We start from the raw sequence: 21,115 nt of genomic DNA, 5'->3' as shown, positions 1-21,115 counted from the left end.
TGACTTTTAGTTTTTTCTGGCAATCACGTTAGACAAAATGAAGGAAACAGTAATACTGACATTGGTAAAAAGACACAGCCACTCACTTCCAGCTACCAATACCTCCTCATCTCTCTCTCACACACACACACAGACACAGTGATAGACAGAGAGGAAGAAAAAAAAAAGACGAAGGGAAAGAGAGTCGTTGAGGTTTTAGACAACAGTAACTTTACTTATCACATGTTCAACATTTATGTGCAACTGACTGCATCTATGAAACCTAGACAATGAACAGCAAGAGCAGGATAACAAAGCCCGCTCATTCACCGACAACACGTGTGGGACCAAAATCAAATCATGTGCAAGACCGACTGAACGCAGATCAAGAACCATCCCAGCAGATAGACATCACTATGATGCGAAGATACTTTGACACTTGTTGTGGGTACCAGCTGACAAAAATATTATAGACACGCATTTCCTTTTTTACCTTGACCTCTGACTTTTGAACCATTCGTGGATAGTAGTTTCACTAAACGCTGTCCAAATATATGAACATTGTTGAAGTTTTCAAACAAGAGTGTTGGTATTCACGCCTGCACTGTAAAGAAGTGTCACGTAGGTAAAAAAAAAAAAACTATGTTGGAGACGGAAACTGAAACCACTACTCACGATTTTCACTGTCTTGGTGTTCACCTTAACCTTACTCCAACAGGGGCAGTCATATAGCGACCGATGTAAAGGGAAAGGAAATCGGAGGAAAGGAGACAGAAGATTAATGGAAATGGAGGGGGAAGAGAGAGAGAGGGACAGAAAGAGAGAGAGAGAGTGAAAGAAACACCAGAGGCTAGTGGGAGTCCTGAGTTTTCTCCCCATGTGTCGAATCTCAGGCAGATTTGCAACGCAAGTCGCTAAGTATCTTAACTGTTCAGAGCTATGCGGCTTTAAGGTCTTGTGTGAAATTAAAAGGGAAAACTTAACACGACCGGCCCCGGGGCCTTCATCCTCTTCCCTCGTCAAGCATTTCCGTCAACTCTCTTCATGTTCCCAAGCCAGTTATGGCGCTAAAAGACACAGGGTTATTTCGCGCCCTCCACACTGGTGTGGCTTGATAATTCTCACAGTCAACACCCACCTTGCCCAAACTATCTGGCTTCTTTCCCACATATTATTAGCTAAAGAACTTAGCTGCCCCGATCTTCTTACGGTAAAGATCTTAGCCTTTTAGTCGCGAGGATCGCCTTAACTTGCCACCCTATAAAGTGCTTTAGTGGAAGACCCTTCCTCAGTCGCGCCAGGGATCTCTGCTGCTATCAGCCGCCCCCATGGCCAAGCTTCTGGTGTAGAAATATTTTGCTGTGCTACATACGCTGGTGTGGGTAGTCTTACCTTTCGACAGGAAACACAAGCCCATCTGTTCGTAACCCTGTGCTTTATTTCTCGCCCTCTGAAGTGTTCCAGTATGAGGTCTCCATCCCACCCCAACAACAGGATGTTCGCTAATGCTGACCACGTAACTTGCGGCTGAACTGGTCAACGATCACATCTGACCTCACTGGTGTCTGCTACACTCGACAATTCCAGCCTCGTTCACGGATTTTATTGCTCAAGCTTCAGTGTAGGATACGTGGCAGTGTGTGCACTTGAATGATGTGGTGATTCGCTTCATAGTTTGCCAATAGTGCGTACGTGCTGGGGACACCTCAAATGGCCGGTCTTTGCTGCCGACCGCGTCTGTGTACATACAACAGGCACTGTGGACACGGACAGCGTGCGCCTGACTTTTCTTTATAGTCAACCTGTGAAGTCGCCACTGCGGTAAACTTTATTATATCGTATAACTTGCACAGACCAAGACACTAGTGTTACACTATTCTTTGCAACATACTCTATCGACCTAACAGTAGTGTTACAGTAGTTTTTTGTCTGACAACATACCCCAAGTAGACCAAGAAAATAGTATTATTACTATTACTTTATCTGACTACATATTCTACAGAATGTCCGTGTTCCTTAAATTTTAATTGGGAAACATCGCCGTTTAATGTCAAACGCCAAATCCTCTTAAATACTGCAGGTTAGTAGGTAGGGGTTTTTTTTTTTTTTTTGTTTTTTTTTTTAGAAATTCTGCTTCCATGGTGAAACTGTAGCAAATTACACTCGCAAGTATTTATGTGTTGAAATGCTACAGGTATAGTCATACCTCCATCTCTCTATCTGAAACTCTTCCACCTTCCTCTCTCGAAACAGCTTCGTCTTTTTTTTTAATCAACAAAACATAATTGGTAAGCAGAAAGACATGGATTTGAATCTCTTGGATTACTCCCCCTTTAACGCGTTGCCGGAGGTCATGACCACACGTCCCATCACAGACCTGCGCCATGGTGTTCATTTGTGTACCTCGCACCATCAGCCGGGTCTTCATCACCTTCTACCTCACTTCCCTCACACCCTCTCCCCACCCCATCTCTCCCCTCTTTCCCCCCTAGCCTTCGCCGGCAGCGTGCGTTTGTCTTCAAGTCAAAAAACGACCACGTAACGAAGGCCATTTTGGGCAAAAGCCGAGATTAGGTTCCAGTGTCCCCCATCCCCAGGCAAAGGATCCTCAAACGCCCCAAGAGCGCCATCCTGTCTCTTCCCCCCTCTATCCCCCTCCCCCCAGCCCATCTCGTGATGCGAGTGTGCATGATGCTAGTGCTGCTGTTGCTGCTGCAGCAAGACCTCCACACCCTGAGCAAGAAGCGCCGGACGAAAATCCACGACAAAGCAGGCCCCTGTGCTAATTTCGCCGAGGTTAGGGCCTGTTCGTAAAGCACATTAATTCCGCCAGTGCCTGTTGTTGCCCAGGGGATAATGTTTGCATGTGGCAATTGGAGACGGGTCGGTGAGCAGACATTCACATGAACGTCATAGACACGCGAACACGCAACGCTCGGAAAGCCTTCAATATGCCATTCTCCTACCTGCCGGCTCAACCTGTAGAGGCACAGGTTGAGGGTCTGGCCACTAATCTGTAAACCCAAAGAAGGCCTGCCCACTGACTCGCAGTGTCAAAGAGAACAGTGCCACCCGGCCCCAGTTTATAAACCTGTAATGTGATTGGGGAGCCAGTCCACCCATACGCAAAATTATGGGCGACCTGTCCACTAATATGCAAATTCAAAGAAGGCAGAAATAAAGAAATTAACGTCACCAGTATGGGAAAGAGGGAACGGAGCAGCCAAAGACAGGTATGCGAGAAGGGTGGAACGTAAAGGCACAGCACTTCAGGGTATCACCGATACCTGCTAACCAGCTCATCAAACAAGACATTTTCCACAAATCTGTCAAAAGATTTGTCTGGTCTTCGTTCTCTAGAACCACACTTCAAGCGGTAAGACAGCTTCAAACTTAAGAAGCCTTTCTACGTCAGGTTAAGTCGTTTCTTAAGTAAACTTTAGCTATACTATACCCGTTGGGCGGGGCATAAGAGTGGGCTATATAAAATTTACAATTCTTTGAAAGCTGTGACAGGGTCTACGGTACTCACCATCTGTATTTAATATTCCCGCTGCATTTCATCCATTTCATAGCTCAGTTTCTCTGCGGACAATTCGTATGTTTGCGGGATAGGGCGGGGAACTTCCTAAAAGGGTTTATGTTTAAGTTAACGGATCTTTTGAAAAATGTATGTCCCACTCGACTAGCCGTAAACTGAAATAATTTGAAGTCTGACGGGAAATCTCTTAAATTATTTGTGTGACGTTGTCAGTGGAAGCAATGTTCTTTTGGTTACCTCCTGAGTCTCGTATTCCTCATGAAACGATAGTCAGAGCGCGCAAGAGAACTCGCAATACTCTTTGCTTCAGTTTTCTCTCCCTACCATCATTAATGTCCTGGTCTTCAATCACAAAAAAACGCTTTCCTATACTCTCGTCACTGAACGCGGGAAGACAGCAGATCTTCACCCACCCAACTGATGTCGAAGTGCACGTGTTTGATGCAGAGATCGGTAGAGAGAGGAGGGAAGGAAGAGAAAAATCTGAATTGGAGAGAGAGGGACCACACGTAGTGAAGTCTTTCCGAAGCTTTCTCTGGCGCTTTCTTTTCACAGCACAATTCTCGTTTTATTCAGGTGTGCAACCTCGGTTTTCAGCTGCTACCAATCGTGATGTTAAGTCCACAATCAAGTCCTATAATTGTCAGTCACAATGGCATATGCTGTCTCACACTGAGACTGGCTGAACTCCTCATTCAGAGCTCGTTAATTCACTATACATCGCCGCCGTTGCGGTTCGTGCCTGCGCACTCTTCAGAGCTAACATTCGGCCTGTACATGAATAGTCTGGCAATGAGGCAATCATAAACGTAGAACACTATGCCTGACACAATCACTGCACACTAGGCGTATTGTCATCTGCTAGAACCGTCTGTAACATGTGATAGCTGCGAGGCAAGTGAAAATGGAGGTACTTTTATTCTTCCTGTGCCTACAAGCAAACGCCAAATATTTGTTTATGTGTGTGTGGAAGAGAAGGCAGAAAGCAAATCTCTAATTTTCAGCGAAAATAATTGTAAGTTCCGTTATTGTTGAAGTCATATCGAACTTTCCGCAAACTAAAAGGGTAGAACCACGATAGCAATCTGGAAAAAAACAGCCACCGCGCCTCTGCTTGACGTCCGCATGAAACGCAGATGGGTGTTGGGGATGGTGAATAGGGAGTTGGGATGGGGAACGGATTCTTCGCCCGCAAACGTTACGATGACCAAAATAATTAACAAGCCGATATTAATATTTGGTTTTGATCGCCACTTTGCCAATGGTGTTTTTTCAGCCAGAAAACCACTTCATTTGCAATTATTTTGTCTTCAGCAGGGAAGAATAACAGCGCACCAAGGCGCACGCCACCAGACGTGTAACCAAACGCCAGGCGACAATGCCAGGCCTCTTCGGAAGAAAAGGCAGAAACAAAAAGTCCGCCACCACGTTCGACAACTCCTGTGTGAGTCAAGCAGACTGTTTCTCGCTCCCTGTGCGGTTGCCTTTCATTTTCTCTCAAGTCCCTCGCACTCTTTTCCCTTCGACCCTCTTTACAATGGCTTGCGGCTTGTGGCAAGGCCCTGCTCATTGTGTGTGAAGGCGGGGGGAAGGAGGGTTATCGATAAAATCGAAGCGGAACAACAAATGGGCTCGCTGAGAAATCTGGCCCCGGATCAATGAGAGAAGGGCCAACTGTGTCAACGCAACGGAAACCAGAGCCGGGTGGAGCAAATTATAAAAGTGTAACCAAAAATCTGGGTGCGGAGCCTGGTAAAGCTGAGCTGGCCATGGCCGGGCATGGGGGAGGCTGGTGAGCCTCGTGCCTGCCCATCTTCAGCCTCCTGACTAATGACTGCCTCCCCGTGATCAAATTCGGCGAAGCCCGCTCCACAGCGGAATTCTGTCAACACAAAAAACAATTACAGCGGTGGGAAAGCTACAAGATGGCCGGTGTCTTGTCCTGTCCTCATCTCTTCTAACGCGTCTTCTTTATCTGTCATCTGCTCCAGGAAGAAAAAGAAAAATAGCACCCAACACAATATGGATTTGTGGATTATGGAAACTGTTGAAACCATCCAAAAACACCACCACCCTCCCCTCAAAAAAAAAAGTATTTGAACAGCAACTCTGTGAAATAAACGCTGCTTTGAAACAGCTGCCTTAAGGTTTCTAGAAAACGCGTAAAATGTCCGTTTTGTCCTTGCGAGAGTATGTGTCGGCTTACACTCTATCGATACTCTCTTTCAAGAACACCCGTTTGTCGAGACTAGGATCGTCATAGAAAATAGGTAGTCACAAGATGCTACATTCATGTTTAGGTACTGAAAGAACAAAATCTCTGATACTTGTAGGACGTACAAAAGGATGTACTTTTATTCTCGCTGATTACATGATAATATTTCTTATGATCTAAGTGAATGGCTTCTTTCTGCTCTTGAGAAACAGAGAAAAAGGTCAACGCCGTCACGTCACCAAAAGCCCCTGGCCACGCCTGACTGACATTTGGTCCCAGTTCTTCCACTGGCTGTAGCCTTTAAGCACGGCCTTTAATCAAGTGTACCTTCATGAAAGACAAAGTGTTTTGCAAAACCATTCACTAAAAATGGAACAAATCATATTAAATTTTCGGGAACGTCTTTACGAAACCGAAATCGGCGTCTAGATGAACAAAAGGAATCAAAGGTGCCAACGAATATGGACTTTGAACAGGACGAGGTCACGACTTGCTCCCGCCATAAAGAGCACAAATGAAGGAATGTGTGAGGTTGGTGCTGCCGATGCCAGCCTTCTCAAGAGCTGTGGGAAAGGCCAAAAGAATGAAAGACATTTGTCTTCAACAAGGGAGTATCAGTTGCCCGGCCTCTGAGGGTCTCGGTTCTTAGACTCGGGCACCAGGTCTTCTGGTCGCCCGCGATTTCCTCTTTTTGTGGTGTGTAGCAGATTAATGTGCTGACAGACTAGTGATTTAAAGGGTGGGGAAGGCCACAGCGGAGGAGAGGATTCTACACACACAGCCAGATATCTCTATCGACGGATTTGAAGCAGTTTTCATCCGCCAGGTAAATATGGTTTGCGTCTTCCTTGCAGACCCTGACCCCGAGTGGCCAGCGGATCATTAGCATTTTCTTCTGACAGCGGTCTTTATAATTCGTCCAAGAGTTTCTTCTGCATGCTTCCCGCTTTCAGTCGATAGCAGCTGTGGTTACTACAGGGAGAGGGAGAGCATTAGAAATGGATATAGTTATGATCTTGTACGTGAAGGGTAAAATGCACCATAACAGATAAACAAATACACGTGTGCATCCAAACATGCACACACCTGTTGTGGCCCACAATAGAGCGACTCTAATGCAATACATCAAAGCTGCAGAAGAAAATGGCGTGACAGCAGTCAGATGAAGGTTGAGGAAACCACGAACGGGCTGACACAAAGCAAGGAGTGTTGGAGAAAAAAGGCTGAGCTGAGAATTCCTTCAGAACTCGAGTGGTTTAATAGCACCGACGGCAGGCACTGCGGCCAACATCAATGGCGCAACCACGGGACGCGCTCTTCTCGTAAGACAATCGTATCTCAACCCAAAGACTCGCACTTGACCGACACTAAGCCGCAGATTTTGTCAAACCCAGCGCAAGCTAATTAGAGCCGAAGTCATTGGCTCCCTCTATAACGTTGACAGGAAAGTCGACAGGAACTGGAAGAAAGAAACAGATGGCTGGGTGGAGGGAGAAACTGCTGAGAACCTGGGGGGAAGAGTATTTTTTCTGTGTGTGCGTGCGTCTTTACTAAGGTGAGCCACCAACTATCGACGTTAGCCGGGACACATGGGGCAGTCTTCAAGATGGAGTTGCAAGCCATGAAGAGAAAGGGTGGTCGCGGAGAAAGGGGGCCAGCAGCCGGTCAAAAAAAAAAAAAAAAAAAAAGCAAGGAGAACGCTGGACAGAGCCTCCCTCCCAACTCACCCACACCTAAGCCCCACCCCACCCCAACACCGCGCCTTAAGAGCCTGATTGGCAGGCAGCACCTTTTGACGACAGCATCTCACTCACAGGCAAATTAGACGGGTGTTGATTAATCATCATCACATTCTTGCCGTAAACTCCCATCAATTACGGGCGGGACAACACTGCGCCTCAAGTGCCCTTGATCACGGGCGGGATTTGGCCGTGCCGGAAAATGAAGTGGCCGGGGGATAAGCTGCTGCCGATGTGTATCTAGGCACGGGAGGCATCGCGGACTGCTATTCTCTCCTCAGATCGGACACCCGCCGGCCTGTAATGCCATCGCCGGTCGGCAGCGAGAGAGGAGCGAGCTAAATTAACAGCTTAGGTGCTGTGCAGTAAATTAATATTGATTTTTTGCTCCACTCGAAAACTTAAAAGAGGGTGAGAGGAAAAAAAGGAGAGAGAACATGTGAAATAAAGAATAAAAAAAAAAACCCGAGAGACTTAACGAAAAAAAAAGTCACAAGGATTCGTTTGCTGTGTGTGTGTGTGTGGTAAAAACATACCGTTGCATGAATGTCTGAGGACTTCTACGTCCATTCTGTCACTCCAGCCTTCGTCACTTTGCTCTCATATCCTCCCCCCGACCCACCGAACTTCCCAATTCCACAGACCAGCAATCTTGTTCTCTTCTCAGCAGATCTTGCCCGGATCGACTGATTCAATATTGATGCAGCGACTTACTGTCCAGCTGCTAGGAGAAAAGACATGATAATGCCCCCTCCCACTAGGAAATAAAACGACCAGGCTGACTGATAGCAAACCAAAACTTGAGACACAAGGCAACGCTCGATGTGTTTGGAACGCGACCGAACGTTGTGCACAACAATATCCGAGACAGACATACATAGGAACCGGTTCTATCGACGTATCGCACAAACATGCACTCTCATCTTTTAGTCGTTGAATCTATGTGGTGATATCCCCATTTCCTGGGTTTTGACTACTTACGACGAGGTTCTAAGTTGTAGTGCCATTCTTCACATTTTGTTGCCGCCAATTTTTCTCGATGTGGTAAACCTCTATTCATGGCTATCAGAAGCCGTTTAGACACTCGTCTCGCACCTTAATGCACTATGCTATTGTGCTCGGCAAATACTTCACTCTGAGTGGCTGTGAGCACTCCACATACCTAGTATGCACGCTACAGCCTACAGCAAGGACACAGAAGACACTCGTTTTTCAGACTGAGACGGACGGGACTGAATGACCAGAACAAACAGCACACACCAAACAAACCGGATGTTTCGTGCACACAAGTCAAAAGCATGCATTCAAAAATTAACACGTGTACTCTCGCTCGGGCGCGCACCCTAACAGACGAAGACTGAGCCGAAACGATGTATTAAGCGAGCACACGCCGTTCAATTAAAGGGAGCTAACCATGTATCACAGCATTTCTACAGCTTTTGCCCTTGCAGCCCAATTACCTCCCTTTCAACTGATGTGTCGGATCCCATTTTGTATGTGCAGCGACTTTAGTGTCTCTCTTTACTTTCAAATTAATTTGTATCTCTCGTTACTGTGATAAAACACCTTCCCAGAAGTTTTTTTTATGAAATAATATATTTCAAAAATCCATTTTTTTTAATTAAGCATGCTATATAACTAACAGGGAGCTGCTTGGTTTTCTTTTCTTTCTATATACATTTACTTCTGAAGTTGGTATTCCCTAGATCACACAACTACCATCAATCATCACCATCATCATCATCATTATTTAGCATATCTCAGTCTATGGGCAAAATTACTATAATTTAGACATTGATAGTATTTATTAATATACAGGTGCTAGAATAAGATAAAAAGATATGTCAATTTGGAAAGCCATGGGCAGTTTGTTCTTGCTCAAGTGATACCACGTACAAACAGAAACAAGCTTACTCACAGAATGTTCAACTGCATCTGTCGACGAATTAGTGCATTCTTCTTGTTGACTAGCATGAACCACTCATGCATCAGCTTCTCTTCCAATGCCTTGTTCTTCCCTGGACAGCAATTCAAGTGAAAATGCTGACCACATTCTTAACAACACAAGAATTGAAATTTAAAAGTAAGCAATTTCATGCATATGACACCGCACTTCCTTCAAGTGGTACTAGTATTAATAAAGCCTTTTGCTGAAGGTAAACATTATGGTCATGTAACTTAAACACACACTGGACAGTAATACTTTTAGCAATGTAGGCATTAGTGATCAGTTTGAAATGAAACACGATTTTGCTCCCCGCCCACCCTGAACACCACTGTACACCCACTGCAAAGTTTTATTAGAGGAAATATGATTTTCATAGACTTATAAGACGTGAACAAATTCAACATTATAAATCATTTGTTCTTTTGAAGTAAATACTAATAAAAATCAATGATACACACATTTATTTATGTTATCTATTAAACTTTTTTAAAATAGTTCTTCAGAAATAAAATAACCATACAACAAAAAGCAATGAAACGAAGAAAAAAAAACCAATGAGAAAAAATTAAAGTTCACTTAGGTTCAAACCTGAAATTTATAAGCTACTAATGAGCACGGATCCATTAGGTTAAGGCAGCTTATTTTACTGCCTTACTTTCTCCAACCCCTTACCCATTCTTGGCAGCTATCTCAACTGGAGTAAGTTTTCTGCAACACGGGGGTATCAAATTTATGTACCTCTGGGTTTGAGCATGCCACCGCTCTAACCTTTGATAATCTGCTTCCCAAAGGTTCTGATAGCAGAACCTAGAAAATAGTTCTGCCGAAAGTATTTACATACCTTTATTCATGACTCGACGCAACTTTTGCTCCAGTTCAGCAGCAGCATTATCTATCTGCAGTTGCTCATGCTCCAGTGCATCCAGCTCACTCTTCACATACTGATTTGTGTCCCTCAGATCCTAAACATAGCGATCTAAAACATATAGCTCTCCAGTGTAAGAGACCAGGGTCAAAAGCATACATAAACATACATAAGCTTAAGGCAATAATACAGCATGAAAACTGCAAATTTGCAGGACAAAACAGCCGACTAGCAAGCTTAAAGCTGCATAATGTTTTGTATCATTATTGTATTAAATATCATTATTCCTTACTGAGTCAATCATACTAACACATTATCTTTACTGTGTTTCCACTTATCAGCTATATCATTTCCAGCTTAAGCCCACAAGCATTTCTTAACTTAACTACTGTTACTGTGCTGAGGAAAGTTAACAGTGCAGCATGCATCACTGATAGGCGAAGACATTCCTGCCTGCTCACTCTGTTGTTAATTGTGTCTGAGAGCATCTATTTATAGATCTGGTTCCATAGACCTCATGCACTTTCAATATAGCAGGAAAACGTACACTTGTAAATCTCAACAAACATAAAATAAAATTTAGCTTTCAGCCGTGCTGAAGCTGCAATTGACAAATCAAGAAGAAACTGTTTGTAAACAGCTTTTGTGCTGTTCCTATGCACTGTGTTCACCAAGTGTTTTTCACAGTTAGCTGTTGCGGTCAACACAACTGGCAACAAAAGCAATGCATATAAGAGTTGAAGAGAAATAGTAATATGAGTAACTGTAGTTGTAGGTGAAATATTACTCAGGAGGATGACAGTGATGATGATGGTGATGATTACTTTAGTGCTGATAATGATGTCAATGACCATGATATGATTAAGCATATGATTACAGGAAGTATACTGATGTGAATGGTTTGGAAAATTATGTTAAAGCTGAAAAACATGCAAGATTTTAAGACAAGAAAATATGTATATTTTAAACACCTGCATTCAGTTAGATGCAAGTTGTATATAAAAAAAAACCCACAAGAAACTTTATCGTTAAAAACTTAAGGCAGCTGACAGATCAGTTAATCCATCAGCTGTGCAAAAAAGTATTCGCGTATTCATGCATGAATTTGTTCAACTTATTTAAACAATACTGCACTGCTCAAAACACACATTTCATACATAAGTTGTACATCTTACAAAATAACCCCTTTGCAAAAACCATCAGACATAAAAGGCAAGTATGTTTCTACTTTTTATAATCATGCATACATGTGCAACTGCATCATACTCTTTTTCATACACTCACTCTCACACACACAGTCACAATTACCCTCAGGCAGCAAATTTTGTGTTGATTTTTAAGAAATCCACTCAGTGATATGCTTTACAACATTCATTTCATTATGGTATCATAACTTGTTGCAAGATGGATATTGACTCATCTGTATTCTTATGACACTTTCTTTTATCCTCCCCTAGATCTAAAACAGTGGTTCTTAACCTTTTTTGAGGTACCGAACCCACAAGTTTCATATGCACATTCACCGAACCCTTCTTTAGTATCATCACTAATTGCGGATGCGTCTTGACCTCCGTGGCAGAGGCTCCGCCGAACTCCTGAGACTGACTCACCGAACCCTTAGGGTTCGATTGAACCCAGGTTAAGTACCACTGATCTAAAATCTTACTATGCTACTTTTTCATTTTTCATTTTAAGTACAAATGTTACATATGTTTAAAATGTATTAAAGCAAGAGGAATCTGGTATTTTGATCAGAAAGGTGAAGCAAATTTTAAAAGCAGATAGAAGCATGTAACTTCATTGAATTATGAGACTTAATTCTGCAAGTTATCTACCCTGCCATTTTAGTACATTAGAAGTATTTTAGTACCTTAAAAAGTCTATATATGTATTTTTAAAATCTGTATTTATCTGACTTGAAAATTGACCATGTGAAATCTGATGACTATTCTATTTCTCCTTAACTGCATTAGCCATTAAAAGTAATCATTTCAATCCTGGGAAATGAAAAAGGGAGGTAACATGAGCATGAGGATGGAGCTTATTTCAAGGAAGAAAAATTGATTAGTACATGATTTCATTCACATGGAAATGCCACAAAGCTGGATTTTCAAAACAGAAGCAGGAAACAAAAAGCCCAAAGTATAGGAGATGCCCATAAAAAAGATATCAAAGAGTTAAACTGTTTAAGTTTGACATTTCATTAAAACATAAAATGTTTTATCAAATAAGGTTCATTAAAATATGCAACATGCTTGACAAACTCTGGGAAAGTCAGGCACTTTATGCATAAAACTGGACATCCCCTGTGCTAATGGCTATCAGTCTGCAAGAAAATCTGCATGTGTGCTAAACAGTTTTTCAAAACCATTTCTTCTATACCCTTTACGTAACTCTGAGTTGGTGGGTGTGTCGGTGGGTGTTGAACACTTTTCTTCCCTTCGCATTAACTAAAATTTTGTTTTTATGACTTGAGTAACAAGGATGTATGGAAAATAATACAATAAAAACACAGTGCTGTTTTGATATATATATAAATGCCTTAAACTCAATATAGCTGATCTCCATAAGTTTTGTTTTTGAAATTCCAGTTGTGTAATCGATGACTGCCACTACCAAGCTTTGAGAACATGCCAAACCCTGAAACTGCACATTTTCTTGCAGACTGCCAAGTGAAAAATGTTACATACCACATAGCCATTGCCTTCACTATTTCTCTGTGAAACATTGTTGAAATGATTACAATAACAGATCCAACATAGTGTCCTCATCATAAATTTATTTCAAAATGTGGCTTCGTGTCTTTGAACTTAATCTAAGGAACATGTATAGCAAAATGAATGAAAAAGAAAAGTAAGAACGTAATAAGTTAGGTCTGTGGTAGCATCATGAAATAATATTGGACCAAGCAAGTAAATAACACTAGATGATGATGATGATAATGACGATGATGATGATGATGTGACCTGTTAACCTTTGTAAAGATATGGGACAGAAAAGGTCCTTAATAAAAAGTATCAAAGAAAGAAGGGCAATAACATACTTGGTTGATAAGCATCTACATTTTATTTTGTACTGCTAGATGTACACTGTAGACATCAGTGGAGAAGTCCTAGCACCAGGCATCAAATGGTGCACAGATATTTGTTTTTTAAAGTAAAATAAATATAAAATCCAAGATAATGCTAAGATTGGTAGTGACAATGCTTGTACTACAAGACTCACCTCATCTATTCTAAGACCCAGATACAAGTCCAGATCCTCTATCTCCTCCTCCTCTCCATCACTCCCAAGTCCATCATCTCCATTACCTGCTGATGATCACAAAGACCTTATCAATAGAAATCTTTCTCTCTTTGTCTGTGCCTCCCTGTACTTTTATGACCCCTGTGATCACACTTTGTGATGCTTTTGATTGGCTGTGCCAGCCAAGTTTAACATGGGATAAAACTTGACAAGTTATTTAACTCTTGACTGACCATTCATCATCAGAAATGATATTTAGACATCACCAGTAGAAAGAAAAGTAAATAAAATAAAACCCAGAATATTAGCTGACCTGGTACTTCTGTTCTTTCAACATCCTTTTCCTGAAACAGATATGAAAATGGAATTTGATATCTTCTGGAAAGTAGGGGGAAAAACCCATGCATATCCCTTTACAGGTTCAATCCTTGTATAAATAACAAATAAACAGAAAACTACTAAAGGATGCTGAATATCTTTTCTTAAAGCAACTACATACAATTGATATATGTCACCAGTGTCAGCTACACTAAATATGAAAGTGGTAAAAGACATACACAACAGGAATAAAGAATAGGAATAAACACTATCAGGGCTTGTTGACAATGACAATGATTAAATGAACAATTCTTTAAACGACCAGTTTATAACTACCAAGATCAGTAGAGAATGTGTGAACATGTGCTAAGTTAATTATTAATTTTTATTAAACATGCACTGGAGGACCATCGGTAAACTTAGCGTAGAAGTTGATTTCTTGGGGGATGACACAGCCAACAATAAATTATCAAACAAATAAGATAGTTATTTTTATTTTACCATATCCAGTCTCTCCTGAAAAGGAATCCCAGGCATACTAGACGAAACCTCAAGACCAGCTAGTTTGGGTTTTACCAGCGACAGCCTTTTAAGCTTGACATCACCCTCTGCATCCCGACCTGTTGCAGCCTGCAAATCTGTTTTGAAAATAAAGCATAAAAAATAACAATCTTGGTCAGTGCACACCCTTTGCTCCATCACATCAAATTGTGGTGGTGCAAGTTTGTTGATATCTGTTAATGTCTTGTAAAGGTGGGGTTTTTTTTTGAGATGGTAAGTTTTAAAAAATGACCATAAATGAGAGTTAAAGAAATCACAAAAGCAATCATGTGCTTTCTTCAATGTTAAAGAATATTTTCTGACTTCATCATAAGTCATGCTACTAAATGAGACTGTTAACAGAGAAAAATGATTCATATACATATCTAACTTTACAAGTTAAAACATTAACTTTTGTGGAGGACCACTTAAATCTTTACAGGGTTACCAAGAATGATGTGCATCCAGCAAAAGTTTACCTTGCTATTAAAACACATTTACTTTTACAAATATTTTCCATTAAGACTAATTGCCATTTATATTTTATTTATTCACACACACATATATAACACACATACATACACATTAAAGATCTATATCATAACTGTCACGCATGTGTGTTTATGTGTGCATGGCTGATCTGAAAACTCCTGAAAAAGAATACAATTCTAAACAAGACAACAGAAAATATCTGCAATAAATGTGCATTCTAAAATGCTGCATTTCATTAACATTTGAGGGGAGGGTTCATGTATCAGACAAATTAAAGGACATAATAAACTAGCTGTCACCTGCTTTGTGTAAAGCACTCAAACCTGTTTTGTGGAGAGCCTATGTCACCCTGTGGTTTATAGGTGTTATGTATACTGTAAATGTAGATTATTTTCTGTTCCCTATTTGAACTTTATGCAGTCTAATTTTACACAATTCATCTCCCAAGAGCAGAGACCAAAAAAAAAAAAAAAAAAAAAAAAAAGCCACCTCATTCTTCACATATGCCTGAAGTACATTATGGACAAATGCTGAGATCTTAAAAGTGTACTGTAGGGACATGCTGACCTCTGGGAATTCACGGCTCAGCCTGCAAAACAACTCTGAAGGCAAATGCAAGAACAAAATTATCCAATAAGCTGGAGAATAGAATAAAATTATTCTTCTTCTTCCTATTCACCTACAGTGGATTATAGGCCCTTAACTACAAAATAGAAGGATGGTATCTACTCAAATTTTACTACCCAGCCATCAGAAAAAAAAAATTGGCATGCCCCTAGACCTTCAAGGGAATAATTACATACAATACAGTAGTGGATTTCTTTTCCATGACTGGCCTCTATCTCCTATATTTATGACCAGTTCTTTGTTGAGAATCCAATATAAAGCATAAATGTGATAAAAGCTATGCAAGTGTCTATAGTCATTACGGCTTATATGGTATATTAATCAAACGTAAATTCTTTTATGCCAGTAAACCACCACTTTATAAAAAAATATAATAAGGAAAAACAATGAATCTGAAACCAAAATTTATTTAATGGTGCAAAACCTAATAATTACTGACATTGGTTTAGCAATGTATTATCATGCAAAGGAAATGTCTAAATGTTTCACATTGAACTTAATGAACTATTTTTGCTATGTAGCTGCATGCACTTTTATGCAATTAAAAAATCCCTGAAAGATTAGCTGTGTAAGACAAGCTTTGGTTTATAAAGATAGTTCTTTCATGCAGGTGAGGTACAAATTCTAGTTACAGCACTGGAATTCTGGATGTGTTGTAGGTGCCTTGACAATTATAGAGTAAGTACAATCTGTTAAGTGATGGTTTGAATAACAGTTGTGATAATTGAGTAATTGGTTAAAATCCATGAGGCATTCACTCTAGTTTGATAGAATTTGGCTGACTGGAGCAATATTCCATTCGTGTGGGCAACCAAACATTTGAGGATTAGTCACCAGACTGCACAAATAATTTAATTCATCGAATCAAAGCTGCCCAACTGAATTATTTATAATATTTTCCCAATAATATATATAAATGTTAGTGGGGAAAATTGTGGCATGATAATAATACCCCAACAAGTTTATATGGCCCAAAATAAGATTCTTTTGTGAGAAGATAAAGCAGTTGTCTTTAAGTACATCATATATCTACTTCTGAGCAGATTCTAGGCCAAAACCAAGGACATGGACATATTTAGTAAGATATAGCGAGTATGATCAATAAACTGTTCCCATAGTTACAAACTGTATTGCTACACAAGGCCAACCAACTTGTTTGACTAAAAAAAAAATCAAATAAACAATGCATGCAAAAAAGTACTGCAGAAGTACCTACCATACAATGCCCTTAGCTTGGGCCCCAAATGGTATGTTTTCAATGACACTGTTGACCATGCACAGACATGCACATTAAGTACACCACCACAGCAACTGAAGGCCAACAATCAAAACACTGAACATAAAACTGAAGGAAGATACAGATGCACTCTACTCAGCTGACAGCAGATCACAATTTTTTTTAAACAGTAAAGAATTGTAAAGCATTACAAAGTCACTGCCATTCTTCCATAAAACTGTCCGACTGGTATTCAGACCACAAAGCTAATAATAGCAGTTAATATAAACACATGCATACACATGCAGTATTACCCAAACACCTATGCACACATATAAGAACTTTGCCTGGAGATATCTATTAAAGATAGGTCATAGGTTTGGAGGAAATTTTTCCATTATCAGTGTCTGTCACAAATGAACATGGAAAAGACACAATGAAGATGGTGACCAAAATGCTCACTGCTCAAATCTACAAATGCATGGCAGTGGTTTCCATAGTTTTATGCACTATGCATAAAACTATGGAGTGGAGGGATGCAAGCTTGAGGCATGATCACAGGGAAGCTCAAAAGAGTGAAAGGACAGGCCTGGGCCTGCTTCCTAATTCTGTACCCTAAGTAGGGAACATCTCCTATAGCTTTTTGCCCCAAGGATCTCTAGGCTCTGTGACCTTTGCCTTCCACCTTGATGGCATACTTTTTACTTCCATTATGAAGGTTGTGTACCTCATCATGCTGCCTGACTTTCTGTTTTCTACATCCAAAAAAAAAAAAAATTATCCTTTTTGTCACTTGCCTATCACTGGTCACATAAAGTTTGACCACACAACCTCTACTGGGCAGCACATTGTGAATTTTTGCTCACAAAATGTAACAAGAATGTCAAATCTTTCAAAAGTCAAAGCCTACAAAGAAAAGCATGTTCACAAACTTGCTCAGCAGACTGGCACAATATGGACACCAATATAGCTAGCAGCACAGACTACCAGGATTTAACAGATCAAGAATGAAAAGTGTCTGCTGGAGATGTGAGCCATGAATAACAGCTTATACAAAGAGATCTCCAGGAAAAAAAAAGATCAAATATAACTTTAGCAACCTGACTATAGGCTGTTTCCTGCACAACACTTTCCTACCTGATTCCGATGATCTATAAGGCTCCATGTTTTTATGAACTTCTGGCATTTCTGGAAGATCTTGGCTGGCTCTTGCTTCTGCTATCAAAGCCCGTGCACGTTCTCTTAGCCTACGCTGCCTTTCTTCTTCCTGAATATAGAGAATATTTTAATTACATGTTAAACACTACCTGCTGTTTCTCCCAATGGATCAAATCTGTCATCAATATTTCTTCACTCAGCATCCCATCTCATAATTCTTTCTCTCTCTCAAACAAATTTGAGCTTGAGTTATTTCTTATTAAATGTGAATTTGTCATTACACGTTCAAATTTAGTGGGATTTTGATTCTGATGTATATTTCTTCACTGATGACATAGTATGGCATGTATAGTATCTCCAAGTTGCATCTCTCATCTACAAAGCCTCAATAATTATATATAGGTCTGTTACATTCTATTTTTCACAAACATGCAGATAGAAATTATAACTATGTAAAATGAGCAGCAGAAAAAAAAAGACAATAAAAGAAAAAGTGAGAGATGCAGTCACTCTAATTTTCCTATTTTGTCTATGTTAAAAAAGTTGCTTCTCTATCAAACTGTGCTTTACAGTTTTGTTTTTTTCGAAGCACTAAAAATTGGCCTGCCAAAATCTTTCTCTATTTTATCACATCATGTAGGATCTTCATTGTGATGGCAAGTTAAACCCTAGCCATGTAAAATCTAAACACATTTCTACCACCCAGATATACCCAGCCTTATCTAAAATTCTAGATCTTGTATTTGTAAAAGAAATTTAGATTTAAGAGAGACTTGTGGAAGAATGAAAAATATTTAAAATTAATAAACATTCTTTGCAAAGCTTGACATATTTTTCTGGACTAAAGCTCAATTTTTGTTTTGGAAATTGTAGCATGTTAGGGATGAGTAAAACAAGCACAGAAATGTAAAGCTGATTTGTGAAAAAAGGCGAAATTTTAGAACACTTCTACCTAAACCACAGCCTAAAATGGCTGACATTATTTTTTTTTTAATTTTTTGCATTAAAATTGTTTTACATGCTGTTTTACCTGAGATTCTGCCTTAGGCTGGCTAGCAGCAGCAGTGGCTGCTGTAGGTGTTTGCTCCGTGGAGCTGCCAGAATTGGTAGTACTGCGCTGGGTCTCTAGCTTGGCTTTCTCTAGAAGTAACCGAGCTCTTTCTTTCAACTCCATATGCCGAGTGCTGTCTGTGGGAGTCTGCGAAACAGAAATTTGATTATCTTGAAAGACAAGCTTTGCAAATCAATGATCATTCTCCTTTCAAAGAGAAAAATAAATATCAAATCTTAACCAAAGGATGCAAACCTTTTAGAAGCCTTTCTTATTTTTAACACACATTTCTTGGTTATTTTCAAAATGTGTCATTTTAAACTGGTTTAAAACGGCTGCCAGCAAATTACATTTTTGTATGGGCAACAGTAAGGGGACATCACAAGTGACAAGGATGCTGTACAGATTACCTCAACTAAACCTTCCTGGAAACTACATAAAATAAGAGGGACATTGTTAGGACAGTCCAAAGCATTATTTCTGTTATATGTGAGTAGAACAACATCTGCAAGTTTCAATGGAATTGTCATATAAATCTTTTTAATTCCAGATTTCCTGGTGAGAAAAATTCTTTTCCTTCTAATTTCAACAGATACTCACATTTAAGACTGGAGATCTTTTTTCAGTTGGAGATCTGAAGGCAAAAAACAATGTGTACAATGCACAGAATTTCAACATATCATCATTACTAAGATCCATAATTTTAAACATTAAGCAAGCAAAACACCAATATACCAAAAATTGAAGTCTATCCACAAGTCAGCCTATAAGATTTGTTATCTTAAGTCATTTTAAATGTGGTGTGTTTTTCTGTTTCTTCAATAAAGTACCATTCCTCCATTGGAGGAATTCCTGAATTTAGATTTAGACAATGTTTATCTTAAACTTGAAGACAGCTTGGTGCAAAAGTTGTTGCAATCATCCATAGATTCTGACAGCTTTAACCTCTTTTATATCAGTCAACAGATTCTGTCACAATGAGAGGAAGGCATCTACTAAGCTTTGTAATAAGGTTACCCTTCTAACTTTCTACAGACAATGCAGTATGCATGCTAATAATGATAGCTATGATGCAATACTCCTGCAGACAATGTAGAATGTTTACTAATAATAGTAGTAACTATTACATGATCCTCTTCCAGACAATGCTATATGTATGCTAATAATGATAGTAGCTATGACATACTTCTCCTGTAGAGAATGCTCTATGCATACTAATAATTGTAACTAAGATACACTCCTTCTGCAGACAATATAGTATGGATACTGATTTATTAACGCTCAATGCATGCAAAAATAAGACTTGAGTTTAAATAAATGCATCTACTTGTGAGGACCAAAACAGTTAAAAAAAAAGAATTAAAAATGACAATGCTAACCTTTGGTCTGCTGCAGCAGTTTCCCCTTCTTTTCTTCCATTTTCAGTGCCTTCCTCATCAGAATCAAATGGATTCATTAACTGTTGGCGTGTCATCAGCTTAGGCTTGTCCATTTCTGCCTTGCTGGATATAAGGCCGGAGTCTGGAGGAAGAGGAGCCCTATATTTCTTTTTCATTTTTGGTGAAGATTCTTCTTTCACAGGTGTGGATGTAGCAAAGGCAGGAGCAACCTGAACTTCATTTTGAATACTTGGAGAACGATCTACACTTCCAGAAGAAACAGAAGAATCTCCTTTCTCAGATTCTGGAGATATTTTGTCTTTTTGCTTTGCTTCAACAGCTGAGTTTAACATTTTGTCACTGACAGATCTCTTCTTGTCTGGGGACTTGGGATGGCGGTCTGTTTTTCCTTTATTATGTCCATACATTTCTTCAGAGACACGCTGTTCGTCCTCCTCATCTCGTTCCCCAAGAGTGTATGTACTTTCACTAAAACGTATACCAATCTGTAGAACTTCAAGTGCTTGACCAGTGAAATATGAACGCAGCTGATGCAAGTAGGTCATCACACATAGTTTGTCTGGTACTGCCAGAAGCACCATGTCTGATGGTTCAATTACTTTTGGAATGCCCAGTTTTGCTGCAGCATCAAAGGCCTGATTTAACAGAGAAAACAAAAATGAATTTAATAATGGATGTTTAATACATTCATGGTAAAATGAAAGCAAATTATCTAATACCAAAAATTCCATTGTAGACAGACTAGATAACCAATAAATAATTTACAACTGAAATATTTGC

At 40.0% G+C, this 21,115-nt stretch overlaps 1 protein-coding gene and 1 long non-coding RNA gene across 5 annotated transcripts in view; one reads left to right on the top strand and one right to left on the bottom strand.

Moving 5' to 3' along the window:
- The window catches only part of LOC112571193 (EH domain-binding protein 1-like), a 55,837-nt gene that overhangs the window by 26,497 nt on the left and 8,225 nt on the right, over window positions 1-21,115 (bottom strand). Inside the window, 11 exon segments of the mRNA XM_025250025.1 lie at window positions 9,393-9,492; window positions 10,264-10,384; window positions 12,978-13,004; window positions 13,513-13,598; window positions 13,847-13,877; window positions 14,353-14,489; window positions 16,727-16,774; window positions 17,864-17,993; window positions 18,915-19,082; window positions 19,536-19,569; window positions 20,315-20,970. Of these exon segments, the coding sequence (XP_025105810.1) occupies window positions 9,393-9,492; window positions 10,264-10,384; window positions 12,978-13,004; window positions 13,513-13,598; window positions 13,847-13,877; window positions 14,353-14,489; window positions 16,727-16,774; window positions 17,864-17,993; window positions 18,915-19,082; window positions 19,536-19,569; window positions 20,315-20,970 (1,538 nt within the window).
- LOC112571195 lies at window positions 676-20,473 on the top strand. 4 transcript variants are annotated; one of them, XR_003100771.1, is made up of 5 exons: window positions 676-3,355; window positions 4,835-4,964; window positions 16,121-16,188; window positions 19,895-19,978; window positions 20,361-20,473. It is a non-coding gene; the product is annotated as an uncharacterized LOC112571195 (long non-coding RNA). The 4 variants fall into 4 exon arrangements; XR_003100769.1 differs by lacking the exon at window positions 19,895-19,978; XR_003100770.1 differs by lacking the exons at window positions 16,121-16,188; window positions 19,895-19,978; window positions 20,361-20,473 and adding an exon at window positions 11,745-12,967.

The sequence above is a fragment of the Pomacea canaliculata genome, linkage group LG8, assembly GCF_003073045.1.
Source record: "Pomacea canaliculata isolate SZHN2017 linkage group LG8, ASM307304v1, whole genome shotgun sequence".
NCBI classification, from domain to species: Eukaryota; Metazoa; Mollusca; class Gastropoda; order Architaenioglossa; family Ampullariidae; genus Pomacea; species Pomacea canaliculata.
Note: the sequence above shows the minus strand (reverse complement) of the source record. Positions and strands in the feature narration are given on the sequence as shown.